Source organism: Schistocerca gregaria, chromosome 5, assembly GCF_023897955.1.
Source record: "Schistocerca gregaria isolate iqSchGreg1 chromosome 5, iqSchGreg1.2, whole genome shotgun sequence".
Classification (NCBI taxonomy): Eukaryota; Metazoa; Arthropoda; class Insecta; order Orthoptera; family Acrididae; genus Schistocerca; species Schistocerca gregaria.
This window is the reverse complement of record NC_064924.1, coordinates 64,625,641-64,652,941: the sequence shown is the minus strand read 5'-3', so window position 1 is coordinate 64,652,941 and position 27,301 is coordinate 64,625,641. Positions and strand designations below refer to the sequence as shown.

The window sequence follows — 27,301 nt, the reverse complement described above, 5'->3', positions numbered from 1 at the left end:
CTCAGTGTTTTTCTGTCTTCTTTCTCTAGTTGTTCTGCCCCATTTCTTCCTAGTGTCATCGTCTCAGCAGCATATAATACTGCATTCCTCACTGCTATCTTGTAGTGGCTTATCTTTGCCTCTGTGGATGTATTCTTTTTATTGTATATCTCTCTCGTCATACAGAAGGCTGACCTCAACTTCTTTATCCTCTGTGTTATTCCCTCCTTGCTCCTGTTCCTTCCCGTTAAAAATTCTCCCAGGTATTTAAATATGTCCACCATTTGCACAGTGCCTTCCAGTGTTTCCCAGTCTGCACTGGTGTTTGATGTCATTGTCTTGTTACAGGCGATCCTCAGTCCCACCTTTCAGTCTACCTTACTTAAGTTGTTCATTTTGTGCAGCTTTCTGATTAAATGTGTTTCTTTCGTAATAATAAACTTTAAGATCGCCTGAATATTTGTGTGTGTGTGTGTGTTACTAACGTAACATTTTCCATAAAAATCTGAATTGTTTCAGTGAAATTTCTGGATTCAATTTTTATGGCTATTTAAATATTGCAGTCTGTCAGACCACACCTGGGGCAGAAAGTGAAAAAAAGGGACTGGGAAGTTAAGTGTTAAAACATTTTCGTTGTTCATGCAGTTGAACTTCAGCATCCGGTAGAACGTTATAAATTATTACTTCTTTATTACTAATTGTATTCGTAACATATTTTTCATATATCATCGACAGATACCACTAAATGTCATATTATTCACTGTGCGGCACGTATTTCAGAAGATATGACGTCATAATCACTGAGATATGTGAAAATAAGTATTTTCTTAAAACGGAATGCAAATTAGCCAGACTGCGCTCATCCAGTGTTTGATAATGTGAGCGCTCAGCAGTTTCCGAAGTGATGTAATCAGACTTTTGAAGCAGTTTTGTACATGTGAGTGCGACTCTTTAAGGAATCGGGTAGTGAAGAGGGATTCCTGTTACACATAGAGACCAGAAGATAAGAATGCTGTGTCAGCTGTGGTTTTCAGTATTGAGACTAACGTCCCCTGGTTAGTACCAGGTCTGCAGCAGTGTCCCACGTCTTTTCGCAAATAAACAAATTCCTTTTCGGAGTGAGTACGCCTGGAAAACATTCTGGAGCAGCAACGCCTGCGGACCAGTGAGACAGCAAAAAAAGCGACAGGCGGCTCTGAGCTGCCGCCGCGCTCGCTTTGTTCTCCGTGTCGTTGTGGCGGCGAGACGGCGGGATCAATGGCGCTACGCAGCGCAGCACGAGTGAGCAATGGGCGCCCGTTGTTCTGAGAGTTCTTTTGCGACAAAGGCCTGTCCTGCTGCTGCTGATGTTGTTGCTGTTGCCCGTCTGAATGGGGCACAAGCGAGTCAGGGGGTCGACGCGTCAGCGTGAATGGCGGACCTCTGTCCGCCAACTTCTACCTGCCACGTGGAAAATAATTTATTGATCCTTTTTGTTCATTAAACCAGTTAGGTGAATCAATTGAACGGGTATACAGGTTTTTCCCAGCAGAATGTAATGACACATTCAGACGCAGATATATGCAATACCTTAAAGGCTACGCTAAAGATTAAATTGAGAGGGATGTAGAGTATAATCTCTGTAATGTTCATATTGGATTCTCTTTTGTTTCATACTCCAAGAAGGAGTTAAGACACACTTTCAATTGTTACCTAGTAGGGGATGGACGTAATTTTTGGTGTGTGCGGAAAGGCAGCCATCTTGTTAGTATTTATCGTTTGTGCGACGAGCAGAGCAAGTCTTATTGTCTTGTTAATAAAAAATAGTGAGAATTATCTAAGTTTTACGAGAATTGTTTAAAGCGACGAAGCATTGTATTCCTTGGTTTCCACCGCCTTTGTGAAGTGAACCGATGTCGACTCAGGAAGATACACACGGTCAACAAAGAGAAGAACATCGATGGCGACTAATGAATTAATATTGTGGCAGAAGGACGAATTCTGCGTCTAAGGTGAGAACTCTGAATAAATCAACAATGACGTAGATTCAAAAATGTAATTATTCGGAATGGTAAATTATATTACAGGCAAATGTCACACAGCACTGAATTTGTCCGCATTCAAGCCGGTCAATACAGTGCGTAAAATAGCCTTTCAAAAATTCTAAATTTGCAGTCCCATATCCATAATTTTTTCTCTTTTCAAAAAATCAATAAATTAAATTTTTTTTATTTATTTCGCCACCAGAATCATCATCACCCTTGCTCCGACATTATTCCATTCTGTCCTTTTTAGTACTGAACTCCTTCAATAAGCAGGTGACAGCTTTGGACGATTTTCAGAAAGACGCTATTCGTCGTCATATATACAGCTATTATAAGAGAAGGGAACATCCCACTCTATCTAAATTACTGGTGTCGCTTCAGAAAGACGATCTTTTTAAAGGGAGCAAATTTTCATTGCGTACAGTGTTTAAAGACATAGGCTTCAGCTATTGACTGTTTAACGGACGCAAAATATTAATGGAAAGGACAGATGTAGTTGTATGGCGGTGCAGATTTCTGCGCAGGATCATGGGTGTGGAATTCGAAAGTACAGTGTGGTTAGATGAAACTTGGGTCAATGCCAGCAATTCTTTACGTAGAGGCTGGAATGATGGAACGCCCGAGGGGACAATGGCAGTGCCTGTTGGCAAAGGAGGGCGTATTATTGTCTTACATGCAGGAACATCGAAAGGTTTTGTGCCAAACCGCTTGAAAATTTTTCGGTCAAAAAAGACGGGAGATTACCATGAAGAAATGAACAGTGTGGTATTTCAAGAATGGTTCGAGACATCGCTTATGACGAATCTGACAAGTCCATCAGTGATTGTTATGGACAATGCGCCTTATCATTAGGTTGTTCACGATAAGGCACCAACCTTGGCAACAAAAAAAAGACGATATAATTCAGTGGTTGAAACGGCGAAAAGTAGATTTCAGAGAATATTTAAGGAAGGCGGAACTGCTCGAAATTGTGGCACAAAAGAAACCCCAATTTCCAACATATGTAATTGACGAGATTGCTAAAAGGCACGGGCATGAAATCGTTCGGCTTCCTCCATACCACTGTCACTTCAATGCAATTGAAGGAGTGTGGGCGCAGATAAAAAATTACATTGCTGCAAACTATAAAAAATTCACGATCTCTGAAGTGGAAACTCTCCTTCCAGTAGCTATCAATAAAGTGACAAGCGAGACGTGGGCTAAAATTGTAAACAGCACTGCAAGTGCCATCAGAGAGGCGGCCAAAACCGAAGGGGTTGTGGAAGAATGCATCGAAAGTTTAATTATACATCTGGGAGACAGCAGTGATAGTTCGAGTAGTGCTGAGGAAGACAATGTGAAAGCAGATTCTGACAGTGATGTGAGTGGTGTTTTTCCATTACAGTAACTACAAGGTATTCAGGAATGTAAGGAGGGAGTTTGCTATCGATCTACAACCAGATCATCATATTGTGAGTACTTTCTTCAGATTATAACTCTTAATACACTGACCAATTATTCTGTAGCTTGTAGTAGAACAAATTAATAATGCTAATACTTAACAATGGAAACCAAAACTGCTAATGTTCAACAACTTGCGAAATAGTTTTCATTTCAGTTTTGAAGTTTAACAAACAACTTTATTATGTTTTAGCATTTTAGATACTTGTACTAAATAGCTCTTATCAGTTTTCGAGTTAATATACTTCAAGCATCAACTTTAAATAAATTCGCGCGTACCAATACGACTTGTATTTTGTCTCGCTTTTATTTCTGCTGCTAGAGAATGCGTGTAGCAGACAGGGCGCCGTGGGTGCTGTGAGCCACGTTCGGCAACAGCGCCGTCTGCCCGCCGGAACTGTCAGTACCAATCACTGGTCTCACGGACTATAGTGCGGGCTGCTTCAGTAGTGATGGGCAAAACTGCGATTTTCCGACATCAGTGATTTCTGTGAATGCTACTTTTCAGTATCTGTTATTCTTAACGGTGATTTGTCGCAGTTAAGGAACCGAGGTCGTGTATCCCTCCGCCACTGCTATTTCTGCTACTTCCGCGATTTCTGCGACTTCTGCGATTTCTGTGACTACTGCTACATCTGCGATTTCTGTGACTACTGCTACTTCTGCGATTTCTGTGACTCCTGCGATTTCTGTGTACTAAAAACTTACGTCTGTCCACACAGAAAATTGCATCTCAACAAACCTGTCATTGGTAAGTATGTTTTACGTTTGTTCTTCAGTTGGATTTAATTATGTATTAAAGAAACAACTGTGAAAATATTAATAGTGTAATTAATATGTAAGTAGCCATACAGTACCGTAATAGTTCGTGTTTAGAAAATGAATTCTAACATATTGTTATGTTCACAGGTACCTGAACTACATTTCAGTCACTCAGCAAAGTGATATCTCAAAATATCATTGTCAACAGATCTGCAGAAATTGCCACTGCTCTTCAGACCATTTCGTCAGACGAGAGGATAGTTTCTAAGTGTTTCGATGGAGTTAATCACTTCAGTGAGACCGTTCTTGCAAATGTGAAACATACCTCATAGAGTGGCTTTCATTACAGCAAATATTAGCAATCTACTCTGTCAATTATATTGCATGTAATTAGTGACAGCAAAAATTGTTTAATAATCCTTGTGATTTTGCAGACACAGTTCTGACTCTGATTCCTGGTTGCTGTACGTATCTATCCACATCAAGGCTGTTGAGAGAGACTCGAGAAGATTCAAGACCGCTCTCAGAGGATTTGCAGTTTAAAAGTGACATTATTGTGAAATAAGTGTGCAGATGAGTGATTAAACTGTGTTTTATTGAAGTTGTTATGCGATTTTAAGGGAATAATAAATGTTAAATACAGTGAGTCAATAATGAAAATCTCATTTTCCACACGTTAAGCCGTCCTATACCCGTAATTTTCCGCCACTTATTTATTGGTAAACACTTGGAGAGTGACATGCCCCCCCCCCTCCACAATCTTGGTGTGACACTGACCTGTAACATATCCCGTAGTGTACAGTATGCATTTTGAGGCTGTTAATATGAAAGTGGGAAGTACAGATCTTCCAGTTAAATCAGGAATAGCTTAAGTGCATTACTTGAAAGTAACACAGGAAAGCTTACTTTGTAGGTGGTAGTAGTGTCGGCAAAAAGTTCTTGTGTGTGAAGTAGTTAAGTAGAACACCAGGTGTAAAACGTTTCTCCCGAGTCTTGAACTGTGTCGGAACAAAAGTAAGGCATTCATATGACTCAATAATACTGTTTTCATTTCACTACACTTATACAGATATCTGAGTTCTGCTGTGTTAACATTTCAAAGTCCTGTAGGCATGTGGAATATTAACCAAAACTGTCATATTGGAAGCAGAATCAAACACATTTTTTACTTTACTTGATATTTTCAGGAGAAAAAGGCAATGTTGCTTCTTAGTAATATAATACATTCAGAGTCACAGCGGTGTTTGACCGACCATAACTGATGCTTTTTTTTCCCTTTATTGTTATTTTAATACCTAGACAAACAGGTAGGCTGTTAGCGGCATGCTACGCCGATCTTCAGCCATAGTGTTGACAATGACAGAACACAGGTTGGAGAAACAGAATGAACATAGTGACGGGCTAAAAAATAGTGGTCACAGATACACAAAAAAAACACGGAGCCGTTCACACTCGACGATAACGACACCGAAAACACGTTGACACGGCACACAGAACACTGACGAATCCGATGGCACAAGGGAACGTAGAAGCGTGACGGTGGACACTAAAAACACAAAACGACGTCACACACACACGAGACACAGATGGCGATGATCTCCGGCGCGCGATAGTCCACGTAGCGTGTGCGAGTCCGGGGACCTGCCAAGAGGGGAAGAAAGGTGAGGGGGGAGACGGTGGGGAGGGGAGAGCAAAGATGTCAATGGCTGAGGAGATGGGAGGAGGGGGAGAGAGACTGGGGAGGCGAAGCCCGGGGGAGGGGTGGGGAGAAAGGGAGGAGGGAGGGAGGGTGCCCAAAGGAACAGACAGAGGAAGAGGGAGGGAGGATCAAAGTTGATAGGAGGGATAGATGGAGGGGAGGAGGACATCATCAGGGAGGAGGAGCTGCCGGAAGCCACCTTGGGAGAGGATAAGGAGGGTGGAGAGATGGAGACCGGGTGGGACGTGGGAATACAGGCGCGGCAGCGAGCGGGGTTGAGAGAGGATGGGTGAGACAAGCGGGAGAGGAGGGTCGAGTTTGCGGAGGTGTACAGGATCCGTATCCTTTCAAGGAAAAGGAGGAGGTGGGGGAAAGGAATGAGATCGTACAGGATCGGCGTGGGGGCGGGGAGACGGATGCGATAGGCGAGGCGGAGAGCATGGCGTTCAAGGATTTGAAGGGATTTATAAAAGGAAGGGGGGGGGGTGGAGATCCAGGCCAGATGGGCATAGCAGAGGATAGGGCGGATGAGGGATTTATAGGTGTGGAGGAGGGTGGAGGGGTCCAGACCCCACGTACGGCCCGAAAGGAGCTTGAGGAGGCAGAGTCGGAAGTGTGCCTTGGCTTGGATTGTCCGGAGATGGGGGTCTAGGAGAGGCGACGGTCGAGGGTGACGCCAAGGTACTTGAGGGTGGGAGTGAGGGCGATAGGACGGCGATAGATGGTGAGATAGAAATCAAGGAGGCGGGAGGAAGGGGTGGTTTTGCCTACAATGATCGCCTGGGTTTTGGAGGGATTGACCTTGAGCAACCACTGGTTGAACCAAGCGGTGAACCGGTCAAGATGGGATTGGAGAAGGTTTTGGGAGCGCTGCAGGGTGGGGGCAAGGGCAAGGAAGGCGGTGTCATCGGCAAACTGGAGAAGGTGGGCGGGGGGGGTGACGGCGGCGGCATGTCCGCCGTATACAAAAGGCACAGAAGGGGGGAGAGGAAGGAGCCTTGGGGCACACCGGCGGAGGGAAAAAAGGTGTAGGAATCTGTGTTATGGATGGTGACGTAGGAAGGACGGCGGGAGAGAAAGGAGCCGATCAGACGGACGTAATTAATGGGAAGGGCGAAGGTTTGGAGCTTGAAGAGGAGAGCGGAATGCCATACACGGTCATAACTACGCTCAAGGTTCAGGGAGAGGAAGATTGCAGAGCGACGGGAATTAAGCTGTTCAGAAAGGTGATGAGTGAGGTGAAGGAGAAAGTCGTCAGAAGAGAAGGATGGCCGAAAGCCACACTGGGTGATGGGAAGGAGGCGGTGCTGCCGGAGATGCTGGTGGATGCGGCGGGTGAGGATAGATTCCAGGACCTTGCTGAAGACCGAGGTAAGGCTGATGGGACGTTAGGAGGAGATGGGTGATAACGGTTTACCAGGTTTAAGGAACATCAGGATACGTGAGGTTTTCCACAGGTTGGGGTAGTAACCGGTGGACAGGACTACATTGTAGAGCCTGGCCAGGGTGGAGAGGAAAGAGACAGGAGCTTCACGAAGGTGACGGTAGGTGACACGATCATGACCAGGAGTGGTGTTGCGTTTGGTGCGGAGTGTAGCAATGAGATCCTGTGTAGTGATAGGGGCATTGAGTTCTGTGTGTGCAATGTTGTCCAAGTACTGGAAACCAGGTACTAGGGGAGGGACAGAGGTGTCAGTTCGATCGCGGACATCCGGGAAGAGGGAGTAATCGAACTGGGGATCGTTGGGGATGGAAAATACATTGGAGAGGTAGGAGGCAAAGTGATTGGCCTTACTAAGGGTGTCAGGGAATGGGTGATCATCATGGAGGAGAAGATAGTAGGGGGAGGGTTTAGTTCCGGTAAGGCGACGGAAGGCTGACCAGAACTTGGACGAGTTGATAGGTAGGGTGGCATTCAAACGGGTGCATGTCTGTCGCCAGTCCCGGCATTTCTTAGCTGCGAGCAAATTACTAATGTGTCGCTGGAGTTGCCGGTGGCATCGTAGTGTGTCCGGGTCACGTGTGTGGAGGAAGGCACAGTAAAGACGGTGGGATTCACGGAGGAGGAGGACAGCCTGTGGGGGTAAGGTAGGACGGTGGGGGTGGATGGCGATAGTAGGGACGTGGGCCTCCACGGCCTCAGACGAGGTCTGCTGGAGAAAGGAGGCGGCATGGGTTACATCGTCAGGGTGGCGGTAGGTGAAGGGGTGGCTATCGACCTGGGTGGAGAGGGTATCCCGGTAGGCATTCCAGTTGGCATGGGAATAGTTATGGATATACTTTGGGGGAGGGTCATTACGAGGGTCAGGGCGGGGGCGACGATCGTCAGAAACGGTGAGGAGGACAGGGAGATGGTCGCTACCAATAGGTTCCAGGACATCCACCATTATGCGGCCAAGGAGGTTAGGGGAGGAAAGGATAACATCGGGAGTGGAGTTGGATTTGGGATGGGTGTGCTGGGGGATGGGGATGAGGTCCCCTTGAAGGGAGGAGAGGAACCGATGCCACCGCCGTAACTGGGCGGCAGAACGACTATGGATGTTGAGGTCGGCGGCGATCACGTAGGAGGAGAAGGTACGGTCAATGTGGGAGAGGAAGTCGAAGGGAATAGGGACGTTAGGGCAGACATAGATGGTGGCGCAGGTGACGATAAGGCCAGGGAAGAAGAGACTAAGGATCAAGTGTTCGGTGGGGTCGGGAAGGAGAGGTTGGAGCCGTACTGGGATCTGGCGGTGGTGACCAATGAGCAGTGAAGGAGGTAGGGCGACGTGTGGACAGTGTGGTGGGGTTGGAGGAAAGTTTCATTGAGGAGCAAGGGATCCACGTGGTGGGTGGCAAAGGTGTGCAGGAAGAGGTTCTTGTTGGCGGGAAGGGAGCGGATGTTGTTGAAAAGGATACGGTGCTGTCGCGCCATGACAGGGATTTAGACAAGGGTGTCAAGACGGGAGAAGGTGGAATGGGCCTGGTTGTTGGAGTAGGTGGCATACATTTTCAAGTGGAAAATGGAACGGGCGGCGAGGGAGACCTGTTGAAGGGTGTGAGGGCGCTGGAAAGGGTGGACGTTTTGTAAGACAATGGTGAGGAACCTGATGATGTCCTCAGCGGTGGGAGGGGGGGACGAAGGGAATTGCCAGGAGGGGTGGGAGCGTCCAGAGGACGGACAGGTACAGTGAGTTCAGGAGTGGTCGGAGGGGGTTGGACTTTACACTTTTGGGAGTAGGTGGGATGGAGGAGATTGCAGGTATTGCAGGAGGGAGGGGATTGTAGGTTAGGGCACTGCCGGAGGAAGTGCGTTTGTTTACAATGCGGGCAGTTGGGGGCCTCGCGGCACTCAGTTGTTGGGTGTGCGTTATAGCGCAGACACCTCTGACAGCACAGGGATTGAGGAGGAGAACGGGAGGGGTCGACCTTATAGCGCTGGTGGAAGAGGAGGGCATCCTCCTTCAATAGACAGTCAATGGATGGGGCGTACTCGGAGAAAACCCGCATGAGGCGGGTGGGGCCGGACAAGTTGAAAATGCGGCGGACCGCCTGCACCTCCAGTGTGGGATGCGCCTTGAGCTCCGCTAACACCTCCTCCTCCGTGATCGTCGGACTGAGCCGAGTGATCACAGCGGTGAGGGTCGGCGGGTGGCGCGGGGGTTGGGGTTTGCGGGTGGGAGATGTAGAAGGAGCAGGGGTGAGGGAAGCGTTGGGGCCAAAAAGGGTGATGGGGAGGCGGGAGAGGATGTCAGTATGGAGGGTAGGGTTGGGGGAGGAGATGAGAACGGAATCCCGTCTGGGAGTGAGGAGAGAGACGGGGGCACCAGGGACGTGTTGACGGTGGAGGAGGGAGAGAATCCGGGCCTCAAAAAGGGAAGGATCCGGATCGGAGAGGAGGTATTTGTATAAAGAAGGGGGGGAGGAGGAGGAGGAAGCGGAGGGAGCAGCGGCAGGTGGGGCGACATCCATGGCATCCTGGGAGGGGGAAGGAGGATGGGGCGGGGCGTTTTTGGGAGCAGAGGAGGTGGCGGTGCCACTTGGACGTTTAACGGCGGCAGAAGGGTGGGTGGTGACATGAGGGATGGGAGCTATAGGGAGGTGGTGGGAACGGGCAGGTCCTGGCGTGGACGCAGCAGACGGCGCCGGAGATGGTGACGGTGAAGGCGACGGCGGTGGCGGTGACGGCGAAGGCGATGGGGAGAGTTGGGCGTGGGCAGTGGCTGACGGGCCACCACCCTAGCTAGAGCTGCAGTAACAGGCTGGGGGAGTGGGGGGAAAGGATCAGAGGGAGAGGAGCGGGAGGATGAAGCTGGAGAGGGGGCGACAAAGAGCGAAGGCGAAGGGAGAGTGAGAAGAGGAGGGATGGAAAGAGGGGGGTGTGACTGGGCACACCATGTAATGGTGGTGATGGCAGCAGAGGGGGACGTGTAGACTATGGCTGTGGTAGTAGTGGCCGTAGTGGTGGTGGGGGCTGACATGATGACAAGGATATAGAAATGTACACAGGACAAAAAGGAAAGGAGAAGAAGAAGAAGAAAACTGGGGACAGACGAAGACGGACGAAGACAAAGACGGACGAAGACGGACAACGACCAGAGTCCCACGCTGCTGGCGCGGAAGCTGAAGCTGACGCCGACGCCGATTGGCAGGAATGACGCAGCTGGCGCCGCTACCGCGGACGGGGCTGCTGCTGCTGCTGCTGGAGGGTGGGCTGGCTGGCTCGCTGGACCGCTGCTGCAGGAGGGGTGGCTGGCTGCTACAGGCTGGACCGCTGATTCTGGTCGGGACCGCTGCTGCTGCTGCTGCCGCTGCTCGGCTGTACCTCTGGCTGGCTGTCTGGCTGTTTGGCTGGCTGGCTGGCTGGCTGGCTGGCTGCCTGGCACCTGCAAAACTAGCGCTTCGATTAGTGCTGGAATGGCACAACCGAAGGGTGGTAACCTTGCAGAATACCGCTGGAGATCTGAAACTGATGCTGAACGTGCATGTCGTCATATAATATGAAGGGCTTATTTCAATAGTGGTACAAGTCAATTACCTCCCTTTTCTGTCTATAATGCTTCTGAAATCAATGCTTGAATATTTCTGGTATCTCAACTGCAGATTTTTCAGCGCTCATTTAACTTTACGACTCTGTATCTCAAAATGAACAAAAATGGACTTTTACCACTATTGAAATAAGCCCTTCATATGCACACACAGCACATCGATCTCGTGAGGCACAAGGCTGTCATATCGAAGTACGTAGGTCGGTCAACAGATGGCACTAGGAAAAGAATGTTAACTGCGCTTTTCAGTTGCTACTTGCGACTCTTACTAGCGATTTGTCACAGAAATCGCAGTTTGACTCGGTAGCGAATAGCATAGTATGAACTTTGCTCAACAGATTGCACTGCTAACTGCGCTTTTTAGTTGCTACTTGCGACTCTTAGTTGCGACTTGTCACTGAAATCGCAGAAAGCAGTATGGAATTCGGCCAACATGCGGCTCACGGCATTGAATGTGAAATGCTACTTGCGACTGCTAACTGTGACTGAAATCGCAGTTAGATTTTGTAAAGTTGTTATTGTGATATCTGTGACTTCTCAATCACTGTGATTTCTAACAGATACGCGATTTCGTGCCCACCACTATGCTTCAGTGTGAGTGGAGCAGTGCAAAGTAGTATTGGGCAGCACGATTCTTTTTCCTGATTCGATTCCTACGATTCAATCTCACATTGCGAATCGATTCCTGCAATTCGTTCACGATTCTTACGGAATGCAAAAAGTTCTATATCTTACTCACAGATGGTAGGACATGTCTGAAATTGTCAATGGGGTTAGAATCGAACTGTATCATGATCAGATATGCCAGAAATAGTTTATTTATGAGTAAACATGCATATGACGTTACAAGTGTGATTCTCGATTTATACGTGTCATGCCTTAATTGATGAAAGGTCACGTTTGATTTGATTGCATCTATTGTTTTATTTCAGTATGCCAGGAAAGAGGAGTCAATTTGTGCGAAAGATGGTGCAAAATTACGTGGTATGCCAGTTTGGTTTTGTGCTGTAAGGAAAGACACCTATGTACAGATAAACGTAAATACCAAAACCTTAACTACATTCAATACGTACTAACAAAGTTTTACGAGATGGCATTATAAAACATGTGAAATAGAGTTTTTATAATATAAAATTGCGTTCTTGCGAATGGAACTACGTAGGATATATATATTGTAAAATTGACTTTTTACGAAAGAATGGAACTACGTAGGTGAACTCAAAAAGCAAAAACCAGTCTAAATACAAATTTTTTTCCAAATCGTTAAGGCCGTTTTCGAGATACGCGAAATATAATACATAATCCAAGTGCTATTGCCCGTGTGTAAAGAAGGTGTGTGTGTTTTGCATTGCATCTGCAACAAATGAGAGGTATCAATTTGGATTTGTTTATTGTAATCGTGTGTACTGGGAGCTGTGTACTCGCTGTATATCGTTTTTGTCGTCACTAGTTCGTGCATTACTCGCGTAAACTAAGCTGACGTCGGTGCGGTGGCAGATGGTGGCGATAGTAAATGGGAAATGCCTTCACGCTCGTTCCCGCCAGCCACCGCCAACTGTGAGCTTGGTTTTCACGAGTAATATTATGGCCCACGAACTTCGTTTGTTCGTTCCGAGCTTCCTTTGTTCACACGCATTCTCCACTTGACTGCCATCTGGCGGTCGTAATCATTCGGCACGACTCGGCATGATTCGGAAGTTGCTTTCGAAGCAAAGCGTACTAAGTAAGAATCGATGAATCGTTGAAACTTGGAATCGTCACGACTCGGAAACACGCAATCGTTCTTATGATTCTTTTGGACGACGATTCGTCCGTATCACGATTCGATTCTTACGATTCTTTGTTTAGGGTCGTTCAAATGAACGACTCATTCACGAATAGCCACAACTCTAGTGCAAAGCGGACGGTGGTACTGACAGTGGAGCAGCGGATGTTCGCCGTGCAAAGTTACGTGACAACAAAGACATGTAATCTGTATGGTCAGTTGTTGGCTGAGAAATTAATGGTGCCAAAGTGCCAGCAAAGTGTGCCATGCAACGCTTAATCCGAAAATTGTGTCAGACACGATCTGTTTTGAATAAGTCAAAATACATTCCGAAACGTGCCCACAAACTAGAAAATGTGCCTGCATTTCACCAAAAAATGCTTCAGAGTCCTATCAAATCAACCCTACGCCTTTCGCAAGAGACTGACATATCACTTCGATCGTGCGGACGAATACTCCACCTCGACATACACATGGGTCCTTAACGAGTGTCTGTTGTTCATGCATTGAAATTAGCAGATTCTCCTCAGCGCCACCACCTTTGTGAGTAGATGATCACTGAAATAACAATGAACGACTTGGACATGAAGCTCTTCTTTATGTCTGACGAAGCCTTGTTTCACCTGAGTTGTTATGTCAACTCATAGAAACTCAGGTTCCGAGCAGTGGAGAATCTGCATAACTTCCACGAAATACCATTGCAAGATCAAAACGTTGGGGTTTGGTGTGCAGTGTCTGCAGTGTTTTCCCTATATTTATCATGAGGCTAGCAATCTCTGCTTCTTTTTTCAGTGAGTGTAATTTAACTTTGGCATCTATAAGCCTTTGAGTTAATAAAACTATGTCGTATTTTTAATACAAATGTGAAGTGTGTCCTTCTGTTGTCCAGTGTAAGCCGGAAAGGAAATAAGAAGATAGCGTCTCAGTTACAGAGCTTCATAAATTGGTGTTTCCGACGCCTAATGAGTGTCTGGTGGCCAGAAAAGATAAGAAATAGGGAGCACCGGAGGAAAACAAACCAGATGCGTATACAAGACCACACCATTACGTGTGACAAAGTGATGATGAATGGGGCACACACTGGGAAAGTCTGACAGAGAAGTCGAGAAGAAGGCATTGGAAGGAAATTCACAGGGAACAAGGAAGACAGATAGGTCTAGAAGTACGTGGAAGAGGACGGTGGAAGTGTAAGCAAGGAGATTTCGCAAGACCTGGGGGGAACTGAGGGAAATGCCTTATGCCCCAATCCGGACCAAAAGAACTAAGTAAAGTTATTGTTTGTAATCCTAACAGTTAATTCTTTTTTATTTACTTTTTCTTTGTAGACTTTGCCTTTCAGCCATCCGCAAAAAGCCAAAAATCTAGAGGGATGAAGTTTGGGGACCACAGTGGTCCACAAAAGCGATCATTACTGTCGATCCATCTTCAGGTTGATTTTAGATTTAGGAAAAGTGTCACCTGACGACTACAATGCGACTGCAGGAGGGCTCTATTCAGAGTATTGTTCTACACTACTGGCCATTAAAATTGCTACACCACGAAGATTACGTGATACAGACGCAAAATATAACCGACAGGAAGAAAATGCTGTGATATGCAAATGATTAGCTTTTCAGAACATTCACACACGATTGGCACCGGTGGCGACACCTACAGCGGGCTGACATGAGGAAAGTTTCCAACCGATTTCTCATACACAAACAGCAGTTGACCGGCGTTGCCTGGTGAAACGTTGTTGTGATGCCTCGTTCATGGAGGATAAATGCGTGCCACCACGTTTCTGACTTTGATAAAGGTCGGATTGTAGCCTATCGCCGTTGTGGTTTATCGTATCGCGATATTGTTGCTCGCGTTGGTCGAGATCAAATGAGTCTTAGCAGAGTATGAAATCGGTTGGTTCAGGAGGGTCATACGGAACGCCGTGCTGGATCGAAACGGCCTCGTACCACTAGCAGTCGAGATAACAGGCATCTTATCCGCATGGCTGTAACGGATCGTGCAGCCACATCTCGATCCCTGAGACAACAGATGGGGACGTTTGCAAGACAACAACCACCTGCACAAACAGTTCGACGACGTTTGCAGCAGCACGGACTATCAGCTCGGAGGCCATGGCTGCGGTTACCCTTGACGCTGCATCACAGACAGAGCGCCTGCGTTGGTGTACTCAACGACGCACCTGGGTGCACGAATGGCAAAACGTCGTATTTTCGGATGAATCCAGGTTCTGTTTACAACATCCGCGTTTGGCGACATCGCACTAAACGCATATTGGAAGCGAGTATTCGTCACAGCCATACTGGCGTATCACCTGGCGTGATGGTGTGGGGTGCCATTGGTTACACGTCTCGGTCACCTCTTGTTCGCATTGACGGAACTTTGAACAGTGGACGTTACATGTCAGATGTGTTACGACCCGTGGCTCTACCCTTAATTCGATCCATGCGTAACCCTACATTTCAGCAAGATAATGCACGACCGCATGTTGCAGGTCCTGTACGGACCTTTCTGGATACAGAAAATGTTTGACTGCTGCCCTAGCCGGCACATTCTCCAGATCTCTCACCAACTGGAAACGTCTGGTCAATGGTGGCCGAGCAACTGGCTCATCACAATACGCCAGTCATTACTCTTGATGAACTGTGGTATTGTGTTGAAGCTGCATGGGCAGCTGTACCTGTACACGCCATCCAAGCTCTGTTTGATTCAATGCCCAGGCGTATCAAGGCCGTTATTACTGCTAGATGTAGTTGTTCTGGGTACTGATTTCTCAGGATCTATGCACCCAAATTGCGTGAAAATGTAATCACATGTCAGTTCTAGTATAATATATTTGTCCAATGAATACCCGTTTATCATCTGCATTTCTTCTTAGTGTAGCAATTTTAATGGTCATTAGCGTATGTGGATTTCCTCTGCCCGATCAGCATTTCATCTAACTTCAACCGCAAATAAAAGTTATGATGGTCCAATTTTAATCGACTGCCGTTACTGTCCCAACGTGTTTAAAAGTACTCCAGTACTGTACTACATGTAGATAAAAAAAAAAAACTTTGTTGCTGTTTCAGTTTTGCTAACTTACTTTCGCAGTAAATGAGTAGCATGTCTACCTTCTCTTCGTTGGTGTACATTGTACTCACACAAATCTTCGAGTGTAGCTGGTTGACTGAATGACCAGTGTCCGTTTCCCTGGTGTTTCCACTTGTTTAGTGTTAACTCCAGCAATTGGCTGAGTTACGTTATCCCGGTTACGGCACGTGCTAATACAAGACAGTTAAAGTCTATTTTGTGTTACTTTTTAATAAAGTCGTAGATAAGTAAATTCTACACACCGGTACGTTTTTGAACAGGTCTTGAGGAGAGGAAGTGAATTAACGAATAAAACATATAGGCTACTATTTAAAAAAGACGTACCTCCAAAAAGACGTACCTCTGTTCATATCTTCGTAAGGAACGAAGTTACCAGAAAGACAATCGTGCTGATTAACATCTCCATGGTAGTTTTTACTTGATAGATGAATTGTATTCGCAGTTGCTAATATGAACAGCGATCAGTTGTGTACGGGAATGACGACAACGAGCATCTGTGCCGGTCCGGGATTCGAGCTCAGATTTCCCGCTTTACGCGAGCAGTCGCCGTAACAGCTTCGGATATCCGTGCACGGATCACGGCCAGATCCAAACTTCCTGCGTCTTAGCCTGTACTCGAATATATACGTGTTTTGTAATTCCCGTACAGGGGAGGGCATTTTAATAGAAAGTCGCCTACTGGTAGTGCCTGTGTTATTAAGAAGAGCGACGCAGTGTTCCTTCGGACATGCATACACAAGCACTGCGGCGGCTACAGCCATTATAGAATACTGCAATTGCGAGTGCGAACAACCATCAGTAGTGTAAGGGACTGACGACAAAGAAAATTTGTGCCGGAGCGGGACTCAGACGTGGATCGCCCACTTTTCGCGAGCATTCGCCTTGACAGTGCACGAATAGCCAAAACAGCTAAGGCAGCCTCTCGCATAAAATGGAAATTCGGATTAGAGTCGCGATTGGGCTCAAGTTTTCGTTGTTGGAAACTGGAAATTTGTCGTAAGTTCCTGTGGGACCAAACTGCTCAGGTCATCCGTCACTAGGCTTACACACTTCGCAATCTAACTTTCGCTAAGGACAACACACACACGCATGCACGAGGAGGGGAAGGGGGGGGGGGGGTTCGAGCCTCCAGCAGGGGGAGCCGCGCGAACACGGCTACCCCGCGTGGCTTTCGTTGTTGTCATTCCCTTAGATATTTCGTATTTGCAACTGGGAGTACACTCTACGTATTTCATAACGGCCGTAGTCGCCACAGTAATGTCCGAAGAATCACTGCATCGTTATTCTTAACAACACAGACACTGTAATATGCAAAGAAACTTTAATATTGTGTAGGACCCCGCGAGCACGCAGAAGTAGCGCAACACGACGTGGCATGGACTCGACTAATATCTGAAGTAGTGCTGGAGGGAACTGACGCCGTGAATCCTGCGGGGCTGTCCATAAATCCGTAAGAGTACGACGGGTGGAGACCTCTTCTGAACAGTACGTTGCAAGACATCTGGGGAGTCTGGTGATCACCTGAAATGTTTTAACGCAGAAGAGGGTTCCCGCAGCCACTCTGTAGCAATTCTGGACGCGTGAGGCGTCGAATAAAAAATAGTTCAAATGGCTCTGAGCACTATGGGACTTAACTTCTGAGGTCGTCAGTCGCCTAGAACTTAGAACTAACTATACCTAAGTAACCTAAGGACATCACACACATCCATGCACAAGGCAGGATTCGAACCTGCGACCGTAGCGGTCGCTCGGTTCCAGACTGTAGCGTCTACAACCGCACGGCCACTCCGGCCGGCGGTGTCGAATCGTCCTGCTGGAATTGTCCAAGTCCGTCGGAATTCACAGTGGACCTGAATGGCTGCAGAAGATTAGATAAGATGCTTACTTACGTGTCACCTGCCATCGTATGTAGACGTATCAGGGGTCCCATATCAGTCCAACTGCACACGCCCCACTTCATTACCGAGCCTCCACTAGCTTGAACAGTCCCCTGCTAACATGCAGTATCCATGGATTCATGATGTTGTCTCCATAGCCGTACATGTCCATCACTCGATACAATTTGAAACGAGACTCGTCCGATCACGCAACGTGTTTCCAGTCAACGTCGGTGTTGACGGGCCCAGGAGAGGCGTAAAGCTTTGTGTTGTGCAGTCATCAAGAACACACGAATAGGCCTTTGGCTCCGAAAGCCCATATCGATGATGTTTCGTTGGATGGTTCGCACGCTGACACTTGTGATGGCCCAGCATTTAAATCTGCAGCAATTTGCCAAAGGATTTCACTTCTGTCACGCTGAACAATTCTTTTCAGTCGTCGTTGGTCCCGTTCTTGCACGATCTTTTCCCGGTCGCAGCGATGTCGGAGATTTGATGTTTTACCGGATTCGTGATATTCACAGTACACTCGTGAAATGGTCGTACGGGAAAATCCCCACTTCATCGCTATCTTGAAGATACTGTGTCCCATCGCTCGTGCGCCGACTATAACACCACGGTCAAACTCACTTAAATCTTGATAACGTGCTCTTGCAGCAGCAGTAAACGATGTGCCGGCCTGGGCGGCCGAGCGGTTCTAGGCGCTTCAGTCTGGAATAGCGCGACCGCTACGGTCACAGGTTCGAATCCTACCTCGGGCATGGATATGTGTGATGTCCTTAAGTTAGTTAGGTTTAAGCAGTTCTTAGTTCTAGGGGACTGATGACCTCAGAAGTTAATTCCCATAGTGCTCATAGCTATTTGAACCAAGTAACCGATGTAACAACTGCGCCTTTTTTTATATAGGATGGGGCCCTTCCACGCCAACGTGGAGACCAAACCAAAAGTTGTAGTGTCACCCCCGTATAACATGTTTGTTTGTGAATCAGGAGTCAGAGGATGCGGGCTGTGATGTTATCCATTCGTCTGGCTAAGATTACTCATGAACATGGTCCATCAGGAGATAGAAAGTGGATGAAAGCGATCGAAGGGTAGTGGTTGTAATGGCAGAGGAAAAAAAGTACCAAGGCAAGCGGCAAGGGAAAAAAAACCTCTGCGACAGTAGGACGGGTAGTAAGGGCAGTAGTGGCTTGCTAGCTGCGACACTGCATGCAAAAAAAAAAAAAAAATGGCTCTAAGCACTTAACATCTATTGTCATCAGTCCCCTAGAACGTAGAACTGCTTAAACCTAACTAACCTAAGGACATCACACAACACCCAGTCATCACGAGGCAGAGAAAATCCCTGACCCCGCCGAGAACAGTGCATGCAGGGTGTGGTTATGTTACCCTTGTCGTTGCGGAAGCTCGTTATAGGGCTTGCTGCAGTTGCTGTGTCCCTGTAACCGTTCAAGGTCGTCATACATTAGTGGGCGATCGGTCGTAGATCAGCTTACAGTGTAGGGGGTATATGTGGCTGGTTTTTGTGCTGTGTACAGTACGGTTTCCTTGCGGTTGCCTGTTTTTCGGCGGGCCGAGCATCTGGGGTTACCAGTAGCAGCAGGGGCTCGCCAGTATATTTGACCTTCTCGCGGTAACGTATTGGGCTTGCATGTAGTGGTATGGGTTGCAGTGCTGATGTCTGCGCAGTAGTTTCGATCTTCTAGTGAACAGAACGGCTTCGCACTTGTCGACGTTTACTCTAACGCCCTTTCACCAGCCAAGGCTCTGCCGCTCTGAGTGCAGTCTGTAGTCGTGAGTTAATGTTAGACGGCTTCCAATCTTCCGCAAGGGTGGCAGTGTCATCCGCGTAGATTGCCACCGTCGTGTTGTGTGTAGCTGGAAGGTTGTTAATGTAGAAGTGTTCAAATGTGTGTGAAATCTTATGTGAGTTAACTGCTAAGGTCATTAGTCCCTAAGCTTTCACACTATTTAACCTAAATTGTCCTAAAGGCAAACACACACACCCATGCCCGAGGGAGGACTCGAACCTCCGCCGAATGTAGAAGTTAAACAGTAAGAGCCCTAGAATGCTTCCTTGGGGTACTCCTGCCTGTATACCATGTCGTGTCGATTGTTTGCCCTGCACGTCGGTGTTGAAACTCCTGTCTGTGAGGTATGAGTGTATGAGACGAACGAGTCTGTCGGGGAACCCTGGGTCGCTGGGTTTGCGTATAAGGCCGTTGTGCCACAGACGATCGAAAACCTTTTCGATGTCCAGGAACACCACACCAGTTGCTTTGTTTGTGTCGTATCCGTGTGTTATGTATTCAGCGACGCAGAGGAGTTGTTGTGTCGTTGGGTGGTGATTCCTGAAACCGAATTGCTCCGGTCTGAGGGTGTCATTGGCGATGCAGTGCCTAGTGAGTCGTTGTAGTATCACCTTCTCAATGATCTTGTTGAGCGCGCTCAGCAGACTGATGGTAATTTTGTGGGAGGGAGTGCTCTTTCCCCGGCTTTCTGAACATCAGGACCATGGCCGTCTTACAAAAGGCGGGGAAGTGTTGGTGTTTAAGTATGGCATTCGTGATGTGTGTGAGGTATTCTACTGCTTTGTCCGTGAACTCCTGGAGGACACGGTTTTGAATGCCATCGTGACTAGGGGCCTTTCTAGCGGTGGTATGCATGATGGCCCACTTGACTTCAGCTGTGCTATCCTGTCCGATGATGTTGCGCGCTGGTTGGGCCAGAATGAGCGTAATATCCTGGTCGGTCGGAAATGAGAACGCTGGGTTTGAGGGATCCAGGTTCGGTGTGAATGACGCTGCGTGCCATCAATTCCACTTTTTCTTGTGCTGGTCCGTCGGGCCCTTGTAGCGTGCGTGTGTACAGTTTCTGCCTGGTGAAGTGTCGGGCCACCTGCCACACCCCAGGTCGCGTGGTGTCCAGCCCATCGAGTTTCTGGTCTCACTGTTGTGTTTTAAATGTTTGCATTTTGTCCCGGGTTATACGCTGGACTCTGTTCATGTGCTGTTTGAAGTGCTGGCGCCTGGTACGCTGCCAATGTGTCCTGAGGCGGTTCCTCATTGAGATAAGGCCGAGGTTCAAATGGTTCAAATGGCTCTGAGCACTATGGGACCTAACATCTCGGGTCATCAGTCCCCTAGAAGTTAGAACTACTTAAACAGCTAACCTAAGGACATCACACACATTCATGCCCGGGACAGGATTTGAACCTGCGATCGTAGTGGTCGGCGGTTCCAGAGTGAAGCGCCTAGAACCGCTCGGCTACCCGCGGCCGGCGAAGGTCCAGGATCTCCTGGGGCAGGACAGCACTGTGTTGTTGTGGTGTACGGATTGGTATGGTGTCGGCTATTGCGTCTTGTACGGCGCTGGTGAGGTTTTCAACTGCCTTGTCAATTTGGGCTGTCTCATTAATCGCGTGGGTGGGTGGGATGCGACTGTCAAGCGTTTCCTTGAACAATGTCCAATTCGCGCGCCTGTAGTCGAACATCCTGCTTTGCTCCATGTGCTGCAGTGTTTCTTCAATGTACAGTATAACGGGTTGGTGATTTGAGGGCAGATCGTTTTCAACGGCAACGTTGAGTGTCGTTGTTATGCCCTTGATGAGAGCCATATCTAACACGTCAGGCCTGTGTCCCCTCCGGTAGGGAATGTGCGTCGGTTCGGTCGGCGCTAGTGTGATGTAGTTTCGTCCTAGTGCGTGTTCGTGTAGTTCGTGATGCTTACGAGACACTGTTTTCTCCACTGGCGCGTGACAGAGCGGTGTGGCGTGTGGGTGTTGCAGCGGACGTGCTGGTGGAACGAGATCTGCAAGGAGGAGTTCCAGACGCTGTTCCGCTGCAAGTGCCCCGTGTGGTCGTTCTGCCGCAGCCCGGGCCGCTACTACAACGCCTTCTGCACGATGACGGGCACCGGCTACATCTGGACGCAGCCCGAGCCGTCGTGGGGCCGCCGCCAGGGCGCGCCCGCCGCAGACTTCGACGCTGCCGAAGGCGGCGACCCGCAGCAGCGCGCCAGGTGCCCACCCCCACCTCGCTTCTCCTCCCCCTCAGTGTCTTACCTACAGCCCTGTGCAGTACTGGGCAACACGGCCTAGTTGCCGGAGGTCGCCGTGCTGGGCGTATCACGATGCTGCTTATACAGGGTGCTCATCATTGAAGTCCCAGTTTCAAAACACTGTAGAAAATAGACGCACTGCTCAGAATGTGGTCAGAATGGAACAGCATTTTACTCACGTGGGTGGAACCGTCATGGAAAAAAAAGAAAACATTTGAAGGGTGAAGAAAAATTCGGGCATTCATACTTCGCAGCGCGGTTTCTCACATATTGTTGTTGTTGTTGTGGCTTTCAGTCCTGAGACTGGTTTGATACAGCCCTCCATGCTACTCTATCCTGTGCGAGCTTCTTCATCTCCAAACCTTGTGAATCTCCTTACTGTATTCATCTCTTGGTCTCACTCTACGATTTTTACCCTCCACACTGCCCTCCAGTACTAAATTGGTGATCCCTTGATGCCTCAGAACATGTCCTACCAACTGATCCCTTCTTCTACTCAAGTTGTGCCACAAACTCCTCTTCTCCCTAATTCTATTCAATGCCTCCTCATTAGTTAAGTGATATACCCACATAATCTTCAGCCTTCTTCTGTAGCATCACATTTCGAAAGCTTCTCTTCTTGTCCAAACTATTTATCTTCCATGTTTCACTTCCGTACATGGCTACACTCCACACAAATACCTTCAGAAACGTCTTCCTGACATTTAAATACAGGGAGCAAAAGGTTATTTACAACTTGTACACAAACCAGGCGGCAGGTATAAGAGTCAAGGGGCATGAAAGGGAAGCAGTGGTTGACAAGGTAGTGACACAGGGTTGTAGGCTAACCCCGATGTTGTTCAGCCTGTACCTTGGGCAACCATTAAAGGAAATTAAAGGTAAATTTGGACTAGGAATTAACGTTCAGGGAGAAGAAATAAAAACTCTGAGGTTTGCCGGCAACATTGTAATTCTGTCAGAAAGAGCAAAGGACTTGGAAGAGCAGTTTAATGGAATGGACATTGTCTTGAAAGGAGAATATAACATGAACATCAACAAAAGCAAAACAAAGATAATGGAATGTAGTCAAATTAAATCATGTGATGCTAAGGGAATTAGATTAGGAAATGAGCCGTTTCAAGTAGGATATGCATTTTGCTATTTCACCAGAAAAATAACTGATGATGGCCCAAGTAGAGAGGATATAAAACGTCGACTGGGAATAGGAAGAAAAGCAAGAAGAGAAATTTGTTAACATTGAATATAGATTTAAGCTTTAGGAAGTCTTTTCTGAAGGTATTTGTCTGGAGTGTAGCCTTGTATGAATGTGAAACACAGATGAAAAACAGTTTAGGCAGAAAGAGAATAGAAGCTTTCAAAATGTGATGCTACAGAAGAATGTAAGATTAGAAATGTAGATCACGTAACTAATGAGGAGGTATTATAGAGAACAAGGGAGAAAAGAAATTTGTAGTGCAACTTTATCAAAAGAAGGGATCAGTTGATAGGACACATTCTGACATCAAGGGATCATGAATTTAGTAATGGGGGGGATGTGTGGGGAGTAAAAATTATAGAGGGAGACCAAGAGACGAATACAGGAAGCAGATTCAGAAGGATATAGGTTGCAGTAATTATTTAGAGATGAAGAGGCATGTACACGATAGAATAGCATGGAGAGCTGCATCAAATCAGTGTAAGGACTGAAAACCACAAAAACACACAAAGAAAGGCAGCACAAATGGTCAGCGGTTTGTCTGATCTTTAAATGACAACTCTAGGAATATACTATAACTTGTTATGTATTGTTCACATGAGGCTTATGAAAATAAGACCAGAATAGTTACTGTGTGTACAGAGTCACTTAAAAAGTCATTCTTTCTGCACCCTGTAAGTGAATGGAATGGGAAGGAACCCTAATATCTGGTGCAATGGGATTGACCCTTTGCTGTGCACCTCATGGTGTTTGCAGAATGTAGATGTAGAAGTTGATGTAGATTTGAGAGGCACTCTATAACATTCGAAGAACTAATGTGCAGGGTCGATACTCGAACTCGGAGAGAGAAAAATTCCTGAGAATTCCAGGTGTGAGGAGGAAGAGGGTGTCAAGATGATCCTGATAAATTTATGGTGTGAGAGGGTGAGGGGGGAGGGGGGATGGATTAGGGGCAGCATATCACAATAAGGACTTCTCCTTCCTCTCGGCTGAGCTATATGCCAGCCATAAACAATAGTTTAACTGCAGTTTTAAACTTCATTAATTTGTATGGACTAATATTCATATAATTAACACACTTTGAAATATTGTTGTTCTTGTGGTCTTCAGTCCTGAGACTGGTTTGATGCAGCTCTCCATACTACTCTATCCTGTGCAACCTTCTTCAACTCCCAGTACCTACTGCAGCCTACATCCTTCTGAATCTGCTTAGTGTATTCATCTCTTGGTCTCCCTGTAGGATTCTTACCGTCCATGCTGCCCTCCAATATTAAATTGGTGATCACTCAATGTCTCAGAACATGTTCTACCAACTGATCCCTTCTTCTAGTCAAGTTTTTCCACAAGCTCCTCTTCTCCCCAATTCTGTTCAATACCTCCTCATTACCCATCTAATCTTCAGCACTGTTCTGGAGCACCACATTTCAAAAGCTTCTATTCTCTTCTTGTCTAAACTATTTATTGTCCACGTGTCACTTCCATACATGGCTACACTCCATACAAATACTTTCAGAAACGACTTCCTGACATTTAAATCTATACTCGATGTTAACAAATTTCTCTTCTTCAGAAACGCTTTCCTTGCCATTGCCAGTCTCCATTTTATATTTTCTCTACTTCGACCTCTCACATATTAGAAGTACAAAAATGTCTCTCGGAAAATTTCGTCTTGCGGATATTTCGGGCAGTAAATGGGCGTTAAAGATTGGAAATCTGCCAACACTGTAATCACTTGTTCGGTAACCACCATCAGCAGATTGGAGCAGTGCTGTGCAATTGGTGCAGTCACTATCGTTTTACGGTAGCATGCAGCAGATCGAGGGTTCGAGTCTGGCTCGAGGCGTATTTGTTTTAATCTGCGAAATGTAGTCTGCGTGGTAAGTTTCCTGGCTTCTTCGTTGTCATACAGCGTTTACAGTAGGTCTTCTACAAAACATTTGCAGTTACATACGAAGAACACAGAAGTGGAAGTACATTCGTTTTCATTGGTCAGCTTTTAAAGCAGCTTTTTGCACATCGTGGACACGAATTATTTCGTGCCACTGTATCTAACAGATTCCAAACCTGTTCTCTGTGTACTTTCCCCCCTACGGGCCCATAGAGATTATTTGCAAAGCTCGTTGCTAGCGCAACTGGTGACGTAAGACGCTAATGAAATGTAATGGACCTGAAGGTGGCAAGAATAGTAGTTGACATTATCCGATGGAACCTTTAGGGGAGGGTACACACAAAACAAGTTTGAAATCTAGTAGATGCAGTGGTGCGAAACAATTCACGTCTACGACTTGCAAAAGACTTTTCTACAAACTGACGAGTGAAAACGATTGTGTTTTCATTTCTGTGTTCGTAGCATATAACTGCAAATGTTTTATAGAAAACCCACTGTAATTGCTGTATGATGACTAAGACGCTAGATATTGTACCACGCAGACTACATTTAGCAAATAAAACCAAATAAGTCTCGCCCCAGAATCGAACCCTCCACCTCCTGAATGCTAACCCAAAACGCTAGCCACTGCACCAACTGCGCAGCACGGCTGCTCTTCGCTGACGGAAGTAGTTACCGTACACGTGATTACAGTATTGCCAGACTGTCCATCTTTACCGTCCATTTGTTGTCCGAAACACGCTTGGGACGAAATTTTGTGAGAGACATTTTTGTATTGTTAGTATGTGAGAAATCACTGCCCTCCCGGCTAGCCGTGCGGTCTAACGCGCTGCTTCCCAAGCAGGAAGGCGTGCCGGTCCACGGCCCGAACCCTCCTGGTGGATTTGCAGAATAACCCCAGTTCGGTGTGGGGTGGCGGTGGGGTGAGTGGACTGCTGTAGTCTGTTGTGGGGTTGTGAACCACTGAGGGCTACGACGGGGACGAAGCATCTCCATCGTTTCTAGGTCCCCAGTGTGATACACAATACAATACACAATGTGAGAAATCGCACTGCGAAATCCGAGTGCGCGACTTTTTCTTCACCCCGTATATGGCGCTATAAGCGGCAGAATGTGCACACACCAGCAGACGCGCGGCACATGACAGTTCCTCGGTTTGCGTCCCAGATTCCAACACGACTGTGTCCACAAAGGATCACGCGCTGCTAGTAAAGCTCCTTTACAAGAATGGTGACAGTGCGCCAGTAGCCCCACAGAAGTCCGGACACTCATGGGTATGAAAAAAGGCGTTGGTCCGACGTCTGGTAAGTGGCTGGACAAAATGATTACAAAATTCGAAACGACAGGTTCTTTTCGAGTGGAATATGACAGAGGGAGAAATGCATTTGATCCAATGTGTGCAGAAGATGTGGCCACAGCATTGGAGGAGTGGTCGAGCTGTAGTGTGCAAACATGTTGTGCAGTGGGAATTGCCCGAACGTTGGTCATTTATTTATTTATTGCAAATTTAAAGACCTGTCACCTGATCTTTTAAAACATGTCATACATCTTCCTGTTTTGTTTTCGTTCGTCATCTTTTTTGTTGTTCTTTTTCATTTTGTTATTTATCTACAATGTTTGACAAAGAATAATTCATTTTTAAAATACCAATATGAGGTTTCAATATAAATAAAATTTTGTTGTTTTGATAAGAGTGTAAAAACATGATAGGACAGAGGAGAGATTTGTTAGAGCCAGTAGTGGAACAAAGTATGTTGTGGTGCATTTTGTTAGTGTGGGTTGCCTACATCAGGGGCAGGTATGCACTCAGGGGCAAATTTATTGTTCTGTTAAATGGTTTTCCATGTCACCTCCATTTCCTTAAGCTATTGTGCCGCCTTTGATGCCAAGTTAGGTAATTAGTTATCTCCTCCCACCATTTTCTGGTACACTTTTCGAATTTCACATGTTTTTGAACACCATTTGTGGCGCATCCTTGAATCACCCACACCCTTATACTACTGTAATGCGTTTTACATAAAAATTATTCAAATTACCACAACTTAATCATAGCTAACACTTGGTTTCAGAATCATGAAAGGAGGTTGTATACATGGAAGAACCCTGGCGATACTAAAAGGTATCGGATAGATTATATAATGGTAAGACACAGATTTAGGAACCAGGTTTTAAATTGTAAGACATTTCCAGAGGCAGATGTGGACTCTGACCACACTCTATTGGTTATGAACTGTAGATTAAAACTGAAGAAACTGCAAAAAGGTGGGAATTTAAGGAGATGGGACCTGGACAAACTGAAAGAACCAGAGGCTGTACAGAGTTTCAGGGAGAGCATAAGGGAAAAATTAACAGGAATGGGGGAAAGAAATACAGTAGAAGAAGAATGGGTAGCTTTGAGGGATGAAATAGTGAAGGCAGCAGAGGATCAAGTAGGTAAAAAGACGAGGGCTAGTAGAAATCCTTTGGTAACAGAAGAAATATTGAATTTAATTGATG

At 46.7% G+C, this 27,301-nt stretch overlaps 1 protein-coding gene across 1 annotated transcript in view; it reads left to right on the top strand.

Annotated features, from left to right (window-relative positions):
* The window catches only part of LOC126271873 (uncharacterized), a 103,578-nt gene that overhangs the window by 42,996 nt on the left and 33,281 nt on the right, over positions 1-27,301 (top strand). The window contains exon 3 of the mRNA XM_049974221.1: positions 21,451-21,683. Within this exon, the coding sequence (XP_049830178.1) occupies positions 21,451-21,683 (233 nt within the window). The remainder of the gene's footprint in view (positions 1-21,450; positions 21,684-27,301) is intronic.